General features: G+C 35.4%; 1 protein-coding gene across 1 annotated transcript; it reads right to left on the minus strand.

Annotated features, from left to right (window-relative positions):
* Nucleotides 1-1009: 1009 nt before the first annotated feature.
* LOC138873013 (uncharacterized) lies at nucleotides 1010-12601 on the minus strand. The gene is made up of 10 exons (XM_070151443.1): nucleotides 12596-12601; nucleotides 8915-9601; nucleotides 8703-8761; nucleotides 8402-8649; nucleotides 3795-3838; nucleotides 3070-3693; nucleotides 2887-2971; nucleotides 2180-2624; nucleotides 1137-1525; nucleotides 1010-1089 (listed from the first exon to the last, which is right to left on the minus strand). Exons 1-10 carry the CDS (start codon nucleotides 12599-12601, stop codon nucleotides 1010-1012), a joined length of 2667 nt encoding a protein of 888 aa, XP_070007544.1.
* Between the last annotated feature and the right edge of the window lie 813 nt (nucleotides 12602-13414).

Here is a 13414-nt window from a genome sequence, read left to right on the forward strand (position 1 = left end):
ATAAATGATCAACTTCACTTTGTAAAAATCTACAGTCTGCTGTTTTATGCCCGTGATCATTATAAAACTCACACCAATGATCAGGGTTGCGCCTGTTTGGATTCGATCTCATCTCTTTTGGCCACCGTACCTTGTCACCCATGCTTCTCAAAATAGCTACGAGCTCGGAAGTTCTCACATTGAAATTGTAACTTCCAAATCTCGCCTTCAAATTTCTATCATCATCTCGAGACTCATGGGTGTTTCGATCATTCCTATATCTTGATGAAGAGCCTGAATCTCTATTCCTTGATCTGTGATCATACCTTTGTTTGTCCTATTTTGACCGTGAATCTTTTCCCACAGGTCCCATGTATGGCTCGTGCCTGTTTTTAGCGGACCTTTTTTGGTTTCCGCCCATCTCGAACTTACTTTTTCTTCTTTTTGGAATCGTGGAACATTATCTTCTTTTATCCTTAGCTTTGTGCTATACCTGTTGTAAACGTCATTCTATGTTATAGATGGAAATTCACGAAGACTTTCCTTGAGTCGCCTCGTAGCTTCTGAGCTCTTTTCATTTAAATTACTTGTGAAAGCTATAACTGCCCAATTATCAGGTACACGTGGTAATGTCATTCTTTCACGTTGGAATCTGTCCACGAACTCCCTAAGCAATTCTGAGTCCCCTTGTTTGATCTTGAAAATATCTTCCATTCTTTTTTTGACTTTTTGAGCTCCCGAGTGTGCTTTGATGAAAGAATCTGCAAGCTCACCAAAAGAATTTATAGAATTTTCGGGTAAAATAGAATACCATGTTAATGCACCCTTGGTGAGTGTTTCACCGAATTTTTTGACTAATACTGATTCAATCTCCTGCTTGGTCAAGTCGTTGCCTTTTACGCTTGTTGTGAATGCAGTCACGTGTTCTTATGGGTTTGTTGTTCCATCGTATTTTGGAATATCAGGCATTTTGAATTTCTTTGGAATTGGTAGGGGAGCAACACTTGGCTTCAAGGGTTGTTGCGAATATTTATCCGTATCTATCCCTTTGATTACGGGCAGCACCCCGGGTATTTGCTCTATGCGGTAACTTTGCTCTTTGAGCTGTTTCTGCAATGTTAGTACTAAATTTTGTAAATCAGAATTGACTAAGTTACCTGGTTCTCCCTCCTGTGATTCGCTGGGGATTCCACCGCTACCTGAATTAACAAGCCCGGAACGAGGGTTCTCCAAAGTGTTGTTATTTGGAGTGGGTGTGGGTGGTGCAGAAGGTAACTGGCTAGCAAAAGCCTCAAGAGATTTATTGACCTGTGCAGTAATTAGTTTCTGCAAAGCTTCATCGATAGCTTCAACATTTTCAAATTGAGTGTTTCCATTTATATGAGATCCATCAGGAGAACCTTCACGAGACCGCCGAGGAGAGTCTCGTGGAGAAGGGACCGAGGTTTGATTACCCTGTGGATTTCCCTGAAGTTGTCGGTTTCCTTGGTTTCCTTGAATGTTGTCATTGTTGTTCGACATGGTTGATGCACCAAGGAAAGTTAAGCTAAAAGAGGATAGATTATCAGATTCCCGGTAACGGAACCAATTTGTTTAACCAAAAAATAGGATTTCGGTCAAAACTTTAATTTAGAAGAACTCAGGTTACTGATAATCAGAAGCATATATGAAAGAAAGTAATTTGGCTAGCAATAAGATAATCAGAAGAAAAGCAAGTAAATCGGTATATTTAGATAATATTTTGTGTCCCTACAATTGATCCGTTCTCTCCCTTTATAGCTATTTTGGAGATATGTGTTTTGCCTTTGTCATAATAAGGCCATTATGGATAATTAAATACATTAAATTCTATGTTACATAATCATTGCATTTAATACAGATTCTCTAACTTTTTAGTATTTAAGGCTCATTAAATATTGTATCTGTACTCCCATGTAGTGTCAGATTCATTCCCTTTATTCTTGGACTTAAATAAGTACGAGCGCCGAGTCTTTTGGATAACTACTCGTGCCTCTTCCTTTGCCTTTGCTCGTATCTGTTGCACCTCGTGCCTCTTTTCCAGTTGTAACTCTTTGACCAGTCTATGTGTCATGACACGTCATCTTTATACCACTTTAATATGTAAAATCAATTTTTCCCAAAACACTTTCATTAAAAGGTTAGTCAACGGTTTTGAAATCTTTGAAATTTTTTTATGAACCGTCTGTAAAAACCTGCATGACCTAGAAAGTTTCTAATGCCTTTAATAGCTATGGGAGGGGGTAATCCTGCTATAAGATTAATTTTAGCCTTATCAACTTCTATCCCTTTAGCAGTGATTTTATGTCCTAAAATAATTCCCTCAGTAACCATAAAATGACATTTTTTCCAATTAAAAATCAAGTTTGTCTCTTCACATCTCTTAAAAACTAAGGTTAAATGGTGAAGACAATCCTCAAAACCCTTGCCAAAGAGTGTAAAATCATCCATGAAAATTTCATGAAATTTTTCAGTCATGTCAGAAAAAATTGCTGACATGCAACGCTGAAATGTGGCAGAAGCGTTGCACAAACCAAATGGCATTCTCCTATATGCATATGTTCCATGAGGACATGTGAAAGTTGTCCTATCTTGATCTTCTGGTGCGATTGGGATTTGGTTATACCCTGAATAGCCATCAAGAAAACAATAAAAACCATACCCTGCAATTTTTTCTAACATTTGATCAATAAATGCCAAAGGAAAGTGATCTTTTCTAGTGGCATCATTGAGACGTCTATAATCTATACAGACTCTCCATCTTGTGACGGTCCTGGTAGGTATTAGTTCATTATTTTTATTTTTTATCACTATCATACCTCTCCTTTTTGGTACTACCTGAAAAGGACTTACCCAAGGGCTATCTGAAATAGGGTAAATAATACCTACCGTCAAAAGCTTTATAATCTCCTTTTTTACCATTTCCTGCATTACTGGGTTTAATCTCCTTTGGGGTTGGACTATCAGTTTGTAGCTATCCTTCATGAGGATTCTGTTCATACAAATTGCTGAATTAATCCTTTTGATATCTTCTACAGTCCATCCCAAGGCTCATTTGTGTGCTTTTAATACTTCAATCAATCTTTCTTCCTGTTCTGTAGTTAGAGAAGATGAAATAATTACTGGAAATAACTCATGCTCAAGATAGACATATTTCAAATGAGAAGGGAGAGTTTTGAGTTCAATTTTTGGTTGAACTTCTTCTAATTGCATGTCCCCTTCCTCATAATCTTTTTCCAATAATTTTACATCACTTCTGATAGTCGGATCTTCATCTTGTGTGGTGCCAGATTTTGCCAAACATCTTTCCATTGAGTCAGAAATTAATTGATCATCTTTGAATTCATCTATAAGATTATTAATCATGTCAATTGAAAAGCATGAAGATGATGTATCATCTTCTGAGAATCTTAGTATCTTTTCCATATAAAAAATAACTCTTTCTTCATCAACTCTTAAAATTAGTTGTCCTTGATGGACATCTATGATTGCCCTGCCTGTTGCAAGAAATGATCTACCCAAAATAATTGGTTCATCAGGACACTCCTTCATTTCAAGTACTATGAAATCTACAAGAAAATAAAATTTATCTACTCTTACAAGCACATTTTCAATTATTCCCTTTCGTCTCTTAGTACTTTGATCAGCAAATTGAAGTGAAACACCTGTGTCTTTCATTTCACCAAGATCTAATTTCTTAAAAATAGAAAATGACATCAAATGTATTGAAGCTCAAGAATCACAAAGTGCTTTTTCAATGTATACTCCTCCCAAAGTACATGGAATGGTAAAACTACCTGGGTCACCAAGTTTTTGTAGTAGCTTATTTTGAAGTATAACACTGCATTTTTCAGTAAGCATTACCACAGAACTTCTTCCAATTTCCTTTTGCTTGATAAAATTTCTTTCAAAAATTTGGCATATGAAGGCATTCGCAATAAAGCATCAGTAAAAGGAATGTTAATGTGAATTTATTTTAAAATCTCCAAAAACTTTGCAAATTGATTATCTAGCTTTTCTCTTTTCATCTTTTGTGGGAAAGGAATTGTAACAGGGAAAAAAGTCAAATTTTTAGTATTTTTTCTTCTTTTTTCTTGGCTTCTTTCTCTTCTGATGGTTAAGAGGGTGTCTCAACATTCTTACCCTTGCCTACCTGTTGTTCTGATCGATTCTTTTCTTGTTTGTTTGCATAGGGTTCATCAAGAGTCATACCTGTGAGCACGTTATTTTTGCCTCACATGAATTACTCCAAAAGAATTCCCAAAATTAGATCTTTTCTTTAATTATTTGTTATTTTAGAAATTATCGTAGAATTTTTCTGATTATTTGCATATTTGTGTGTGCGTATTTAATTTTATTAATGCATTGAAAAATACAAAAAATATATTGCATCTGCATTTAGGATTTAATTTTATATTTTTAGTACATTAATTTGTTTGACAAAAATAATAAAAAATCATCATCATAAAAATAGTCATGTTGCATTTTACTTTTTTATTTTCGTATGTTGGAAATTTTCTTTTAATTTGATATTTAATTAGTTGTGATAATTATTATTTAGAGATAATTAAGTTGATTTGGTAGAATAATTTGGTTTAGGGATTAATTAAGGTTTTATTTATAATTTTGAGAAGAAATACTTTTGAAATAAAAGAAAGGGAGAAGAATGAAAGGAATTAAAGTTTTGGGCTAATTCAAATTCCCCAAAGCCCAATCAATTTTGGACACAGCCCAAAAAACCATGCCCCACCCGGTCCAAACCTTCAACCCCTCAGACCATTGAAACAACGTAGTATAGGAAGAATACTACGTCGTTTCGAGATCAACAGATCTCAACCGTTCATTTTAACACATCCAACGGCCAAGACCTCGCCCTATTACCCGTTTAACCTGACCCCGACTCGTCTTTCCCATACCCGATCCAGTCTCGTTTGAAGCCAAACGACCTCGTTTCATCGGGGGATTAATCATAGCCGTTGGATTTCAATCATCCGACGGCTCCAATTAATCATCCCATTTTAATATACCCAAACCCCTCAGATCCCCCTCTTCACTCTCGTCTATCCCAAACACCCAAACCCTAGAGACGCCGCCCGTGAAACCTCCATCATTTCTGGTGGCGGCGCAGCCTTACACCACCCCTACTCGCCTGTCAATAACACCTCAAGACCCTCTCTATCCCTTATTCCCCAATCTGTAGCTAGTTTCCCTCGAATCACCCTAGGACTTCTCGAATCTTCAATAGAAGCAGTCCGGTCCCAAAATCCCCGAACCCTAGCTTATCCAATAGACCCCAAATCAACACCACATAACCCTCAAAACTCCTTCATACCAAATCCATCATTGGTTTCCTTCGAATCTGACCGGAACTCGTCGAATTTTAAATCTAAGTTCGAATCCTAAAAGTTCAAAATCAGTTTCCGTTGAACCTGATGACATGCATCGATCCAAGCCACTAGTTTTTCATGATTAGAAGGTCGATTCACTACAAAACCGATGTTGTTCATTTGTTCTTGACAAAGAACAAATGATTAGCATCAGTTTCGGGTGAGTTAGAGTATCAAGGGTAATTTCAAGTTTAGCCAGTGAGTTCCCTTTATTGTTTTCTGTTCATTTTTAAGTTTGTTTCACCTTTTACTCTTCTTTTTTCCTTCTTGTTTTCTTTCTCCAGTATTCTTCTAAGTAGCCCTTCCATTCACAAGTCTGTTAGTTCCTTATCTGCATTAATTCTTATTTCAATGGCATTTTCTGAATTCATATTCATATGAGAAGGGTCTAGGTTTAATTCAAGATTCAATTGAATTGGTCGAGGTTTATTCTAGTATGTTATGGAAGTCATTAGTTTTCTAACATTTCTGAAAGTTCCATTTAGAATTCTTATAGAAGACTAATTCTTCATGAATTAATATGATTCACTAGTTGTTAGATGCGTTCTTAATTTGGAAGTTCATTTGTTTCAATCCATCTGAAGGTATTAGCTCGTTTTTTTCTGTTTGTATGTTTGTAAGTATTCAGAACTTTAGGGGGTATTAAATAACATGGGGTTTAAGGGTAGTCTAGGGATTATTTATATTGGAGTATTTACCCAACTAATTAGGAAGTTTCTATAATGGTAGGGTTAAGAATGCACTATTGAATAAAGAAAAGAACTTGAATTGGGTGGAATCAAATAAAAATTGTTGAAGGGGCATTTGTGAATCAAAGAGGCATTTTCTACTGCCTATTTAAACTGAGAAGAATAGAGAACAGAGGGGAAAAATGAGAAAAAGAAACAGAGAGACTCTAAGAGACAGAAAACCTTGAAAGCTAAAACGGCTGGATTCTTTAGAAACTCGGAAATTCCTGCATTCCATTGTTGAAGAACTATCCAAATTCAGCTTGTTTGGATCCCTGATTTCTTTTTGTTTGGCTAAAATACTTAAAGAATTTTCCTAGTTGCACCACTGGTTTATAAATGGCTTGAGATTTTAGTTTTAAGTTGGTTTTTGCATTTGTTACTCCTCTACTGTTCCATTGATTGTTCTTGAGCTGAATTCGTTGTTTCATCGACTGAATCTGGGCTCATTTTCTGCTGGTTCTCTACTGATTTTTCACCCTTTCTGTTTCTCTTTTGATTTCCAGGTATTCACCACACCTCTTAATGTATGAGAATGGATGAACGTGAAGTTGGTTTGATCAAGCCGAAATTTGTAATTGAGCAGTTGGTTAAATGATATTTCTGCACCTTTGAAACTAGTTAATTGTTGTATTTTAGCTTGGTTTCCATTATGTATGGACATTTGATTCTCTTTTTCTCATTGTTCAATTCCCCTTGAGTTCTTGAAAGTTTCAAGTAGCATTTCAATTTAGATGATCTGTTATTAAAAGGACATGAAAATTATTTGAACATAGGAGCTTCTGTTTGCTGTATATTTGAGTACTGAAGAGGCTAATGTGAGCTTCAGAAATTTTATTTTTGTTTCTTTCTTGGCAATTCCCTTGTTGAATATAGTAATCAAAGGGGATGATGGATTATAGTATTCTAAAACATATTCATTAGATGTTTAGCTTTAGCCATGGTTAGTAATAGTTCTGATTCTCCATATTGCTATAGTTTGCATGTTTCTTTTATTCTAAAACTCTTAGTCTGGGCTTAAAAGTCAAAAACATGTTCTTATATTTACTTTATAAAAGCAGTTTTCTTTTTTGGCGTAAGCTTGAAACGATTGTGTATAGTTTGCATGGTTTTAAGTTTGGGTATTGAATGACAAAAATAAGTTGCATACGAGTTGTTGTTGACCATCAAATGGTATACTCATTTTTAAAAAATGCTCTGAATTCGTTCACGACTGCCAGTATTTGTGCAAAAATGGTAAATCTTTAGTGAAGATGGCCTTTGTCTTAAGTGCTGAAGATGAAACATTAGACCTGGGCCTCCAGCGTTGGCCCAGTTGTGCCAAAATCCCTTTCATGCCATTAAACATCAATTTAGGCTTCATGCTGAGCCCAACTGTGTTGCTCGCTATTACTAAGTAACCAGCATTTAGCTTTGGGCTTCAGGCCAGGCTCGAGCCATTTGGGTAATTAGAACAACTGCATTACACCTTTCCATTTAGTAAATCAAGCCCGAACTTTAGCCTAGAGTGGTTACAATTTCCCCAAAACCTCCTTTAATTAGTATATCATATTTTTAAAGTAGATTTGAGGCGTGCCATGTTAAATAAGCTTAGTTATGGCCCTCAAAAGCTTAGTTTGAGTTCCCTTTAAAATTGGAATCGAGGTGTGCCATGCCAAATAAAATCTTAAAATGCATGGACCTCATTTAATTGATTTTAATCCATAGAAATCAAGGCGTGCCATTTAGTTGAATTTCCATGGCCCTCGCAGACTTGAAAGTGCGTAGTTGCTTTAGGCGCGCTATTAAAAAATTACTTTCCTAAACTCGGGTGCTCATTTATGTGACCCAAATCCAAATCTCAACAACGTTATATGAAACGTGTTGTGGACTGCAGATGCATTTATGTGACGTGGCTCAAGACGCGTTTTATGTGACGATGAATCTTCCTAAAAGATAATTGAATAAAAACGGGTATAAAGTTAAAATTGAACCATAGGCTCAAACATGTTTTTTTAAAAATCAGATAATAGGCCAAAAATAATAGTTGAGCAACCGTGCTAGAACCACGGAACCCAGGAATGCCTAACACCTCCCGGGTTAACAGAATTCATTTCCCGGATTTCTGTGTTCGTGGACTGTAAAACAGAGTCAATTTTTCCTCGATTCGGGATTTGAACCGGTGACTTGGGACACCATAAATTATCCCAAGTGGCGACTCTGAATAAATAAATCCCGTTTCAATTGTCACTTAAAGTGGAAAAAACACCCTTATTTTCCGGGGGTAGTAAATAGGAGGTGTGACAATACCTGACCGTAAGGCAATGACATTAAGGTGTTCTTTTGGATTTCTCTCTGTATTGCTTGGTAAAGGACCTTGAATCTTTTCAGACACAAGAGTGGCCAATTGGCTTAAATGAATTTCAAGATTTTTTAGAGCTGAATTTTGGCTCTCCATTTTTTCATCAGTAACCTTAATGTACTTGTACAAAAGGTCATCAAGACTTGGATGGCCTTGTTGAGGCCTTTGCTGATATGGAGTTGTTTGCTGATGAGGCCTGAAATTTTGTTGTCCACGATTTTGATTTTGATATCCGGGTGGACTCTGTACCTGTTTCTTTTGGTAGTTTTGAGAGTTTTCAGCTCCATTTTCATTGCTCCATTGAAATTCTGGATGTTTTTATGCTAATGAACTTCCAAAAGGATACGGCTTGTATCCGATGACATTGACCTGTTCATAATTTTGATTGGTTGCTTGACATTCGTGGTTTAGATGGTTTTCTCCACACAAGCCTCAGACTGTCTTGGTTGTTGTGTATTTACCTGAAAAGATTCAAATTTTTGTGCTAAAGAAACAATTTGTTGTGTTAGTGTATTTGAAACATCCACCTGATTTACTGTAGCAGCCTTCTTAATGATTACATGCTCAGATGTCCACTGTATGGCATTTTCAGAAATTTTATTAAGCAATTGCATTGCTTCTTCTGTGGTTTTTCCCATTATGGAACCTCCTGCAACTGCATCTATTACATTTCTATAAGATGGTTTCAAACCAAGATAAAAAATATACAACTGCATATGTTCAGGAATGTCATGATGTAGACATTTCCTTAACATTGTTTTCAATCTTTCCCAAGTTTGATAAACTGACTCAGTGTCAATCTGCAAGAAGTTAGATATATCCTGTCTTAACTTTGTTGTTTTAGCAGGGGAAAAATATTTATTTAAAAATTTCTGAGTCATTTGGTCCCATGTGGTAATAGACCCTTGCGGCAAACTTTGTAACCAAGTTTTGGCCTCTCCTTTTAAAGAAAAAGGAAATAGCGTTAACTTAATTGCTTCAGGAGGTACTCCATTATACTTTGCAGTTTCAACCAATTCTAAGAAGTCAATTAAATGACTATGTAGATCTTCACTTAGATCACCAGTGAAAATACAAGATTGTTGAATTGTTTGAATCAGATCTATCCTGATTTCAAAGTTATTGGCTGCTACTAGAGGTTTCCGACACTAGATTCACAGTTAAAACGATCATGTCAATCATAATCCCTTAGGATTCTGTTTGCTGGTCTTGGCGCCACTTCATCAAACTGCTCCTCTACATGAGCTGGTGGTGGAATTTATAGTGGATTGTTATCATCTTCTAATTGGTGCTCCATTCTGTTACAAGTTATGTTTTGAGACGATATTAGTCCTTTCCTGCATAATCGCAAAGTTTTTTCAATTTTCGGATCGTAATTGGCCAACTCTTTTGTAGAAGAGCGAGCCATAAACTATCTGAAATTAAAGTAAAATAAAGACAGTCCCTAAAATAGTAATAGATAATTTTAAAAATGAATAAAAAAATAGTACGGTAATATTATAGTTAAACTAAAACAGTAAGTTGTAACTAACCATCAAAAGAAATAATATAATACTAATTATATTATATGGAAAAATCAATAATAAATCAAGTATGTTGAAGGATTAAAGTACTATCAATTAAAAAAAGTTGAATAAAATATTATTTTATAAAAATATAGTAAAAGTAATAGTTATAATAGTAATATAGAATAGTACAAAGGATACTTTTAGAACTAGAATAGTAAAAACAAGTACTTGCAATTATAATAATAATAAAAATAATAAAATATACTTAAAAAATGATAAATAAAAAAAATGAGATTGTGAATCACAAAACTAATATACTATACTATTATATAGATGTTAGTACTAACAATAATAATATAATAAGAAAATATAAAATAGAGTAGGTTGAAGTACTAACTATGAGGGATTTTTTTTATTTATGCTTTTTTACAATATTATATAGAATTGCTCCTAATAATAGTAACAATTATGATAGTAATATGTAGGAGATAACATTTTGAAGGAAAAATTAACAATAATAATAAATTCTCAAATTAGAAATAAAATATTTAATCTGAAGTAGATGTGTGCCAATCCCCGGCAACGGCGCCAAAAATTTGACGAAGCTTGTGTGTATAGGATTTTCTGCTCGTACTCTGTCAAATTCTAGTATAGTTTATGATATCGTCCCACAGAGATTGGACAATCTAAGCTACAAATTTGTAATATTTTGACTACTATTTGAGAGAACCAAATTGATGAAAGGTGTGTTTGAAATTATAAATTAAGACAAATTTCTTCTGAAAAGTTTATATTTAAAAAGAGTTGGGAATCATTGAATTCACTTAATATATCATTACAATAAAATCTCAGTTTCATACGTATTCCTCTAAAGAATAATTGCTTATTGCTAATACAATTATATTTTTATACTAAGAAATAAATAAATAATTAACACTCTGTGAGGTTATGTCAGTTAATTGATTTAAAACTAGTGACGATTAAACTGAAATATCTTGCCTGAATTGTACTCAAGTGTAGTAAAAAACTTTGTGAGAATATTTTTACTAGAAAATTAATAATCTTGCCTTCAACAATTTCTCCGTGAAAATTAAAACTGAGGAAAACAAGATTACAGACTTGAAACAATAATCTTACTAAAAATTACTTTGACTCTAATATTATGTGCTCAAGTATAGTAAAAACTTCGTGAGAATATTTTTACTAGAAAATCAGTAATCTAGCCTTCAACAATTCCTCCGTGAGAATTAAAATTGAGGAAAGCAAGATTACATACTTGAAATAGTAATCTTACTAAAAATTACTTTCACTCTAATATTCTATTCATCAGTTATTATATGTTAATTTTGCTCCGTGAGAATTACAAAATTAATATAAGAATACTTTAGATATAAAATATGTAGATGTGATAATAATGATTAAAAAATCATCATTCCATCACAATATGAAATATAAATAGAGTTTCAGGCCAAGAATGTATCGAAACTGATATAGTGTTATAATTATATCAAGCTTCATAAACTATCCCAATAAAAAGAAATTACTCCATTATGAAGTAAGAAAAACTAAAAAATACTTTCAAAAGACTAAGAATATTTTTACTACAAAGAGAGACTAGAGAAAGAGACCAAGATTACTCTTCTCTTTCTCTTTAGAACTTAAGAAAAACTAATTAGGAAATTGGATACAAAGTGGGATGTTCTTTCTTCTACAAACATATGTCTATTTATAGAAAAATTTCTATAAGACCTTGGTGAGAATTTGCAAGATAATATCAATATATCATATGGCCTTGATGAGAAATTGCCATGGCAATTTGTCATGAAATTTTAGTGAGATTTGCCATAACTTTTATATCTCTTGACTTTGTGTAGTCTTAGATGATATTTTCACGGATGTATCCTTATTCCTTGAACTGTAGGTTATTTCTTTCTATTTTTTTATGTATTCGTTTTCCTGCAAGAATTGTTAGAAAAGTGCAAGAATAAGATATAAATTGGTCATGTTTTATATCTAAAATATTATATATTTTCTTATTAAAATATAAGAATAATTTATATCCATCAAAAAGACCCCTTCGGTTCCGGGCCGATGTGAGCCCATGTCGAGGTATATATGCACAATCATCGGCGACCTTCTCGACCAAGTCAAGAAGGACTGCAATTGGGTTGACAAGCATGTGGTAGTGCCCTCGCCTGAAGAGTCAATCATTACTTATGCAGAAGGGTTTCTAAGTGTTTACACTTACCCTTTCACATTGGGTCTTTTGAACCCGGTCATCATGGACATCTGCAAGAATATGAAGTCACCCTCGGCCAAATACACTCTTCCTTCTAGAGGATAGTGATACTGCTCCGTTATTTTGTGAGCCAAGTCGACGGGCTTTCTTTTACCCTCGATCATCTCATACGATTATATAGCCTCCGACTTTATCGAGGGGGGCTAATAAAGCTTCAGCGTCGGGCCTCCAATAAGGCTTTCTCGAGCATAGACGAGGATAAGTATCGGTTCTGGATGGGCTGATTTGTCCAAGTGAAGACCTCGGACTTGATCCCGGCCGAAAATATGCCATTTCCGGAGAAATGGAATATGAGACGTGAGTATAACTCCCCTTTATAACTTTTGTTTTATTACCTTCATTTATCTTTTCTTATTAGCGTTTCATTTGGTGCAGTCGTTGATTGGATGCCGGCTGCTATTCCCCAGCTCGAGAATTAGGTCTGGAGCTTGGTGTCGAAATCGACACATGCTGAATGAGCATGGCGTGAATTGGCGACAGGCCGATGGGAGGCCCGAAACCATGATAAGTTTTCGTATAACTTGATAACTTTATCCACTGCCCGAATCTCTTCTTGATCTCATTTACCCTTCTTTTGCAGGTCTTGGGAAGGATGTATTGATGACGCCCCCATCTAGTGATGAAGAAAACCTTCCCCAACCATCTGCTATGAAATAGAAGAAAGAGCGGAAAAGGAGAGAGGCTTCGAGCTCCACAAAGTTGGACGAGCAAAAGCCCAAAAAGAGGCGGACTCGCAAGGGGAATTTCATCCCTTTAACGATGGACTCAGTCCTCAGGCTATGAGATGAGCCCGAAGAGGGTGAACAAGAAGAAGAAAATAAAGATGATTCCCGGCTGGCAGCCCATTCACGAACTAACACCGGGGCTCGGAAAGTTCTGGAACCAGTGGAAGTCAATATTGCCCAACCTAGGATTGATGAGGTTGGGGAGGAGACTTCGGCCCAAGTCCCCTAGCCAAAAGGAACCGAAGATGTTTTGCCTCGAGGCAAAGAGGTTATCTATGAGGCGATGGATTCCGACGTAGAAGCCGAGCTCGAGATTCCTCAAGACGGAGGCAGTGCCTCAAAGGACCTACTTGGGGTAATAGAGATCGGGGATTATTCTTTGTTTCCTTCAGTCTCCAATTCCATGATACGTGATGCTCAGGACGCAGA

Source organism: Nicotiana sylvestris, chromosome 7 (genome assembly GCF_000393655.2).
Source record: "Nicotiana sylvestris chromosome 7, ASM39365v2, whole genome shotgun sequence".
In the NCBI taxonomy this organism is placed as follows: Eukaryota; Viridiplantae; Streptophyta; class Magnoliopsida; order Solanales; family Solanaceae; genus Nicotiana; species Nicotiana sylvestris.

Coding starts and splice junctions, on each gene's coding strand:
- LOC138873013 (XM_070151443.1), bottom strand. Junction 8,650..8,702: donor AAAACTACCAAAAGAAACAG/GTACAGAGTCCA, acceptor ACAAAATTTCAG/GCCTCATCAGCAAACAACTC. Junction 2,625..2,886: donor AGATTATAAAGCTTTTGACG/GTAGGTATTATT, acceptor ATGGCTATTCAG/GGTATAACCAAATCCCAATC.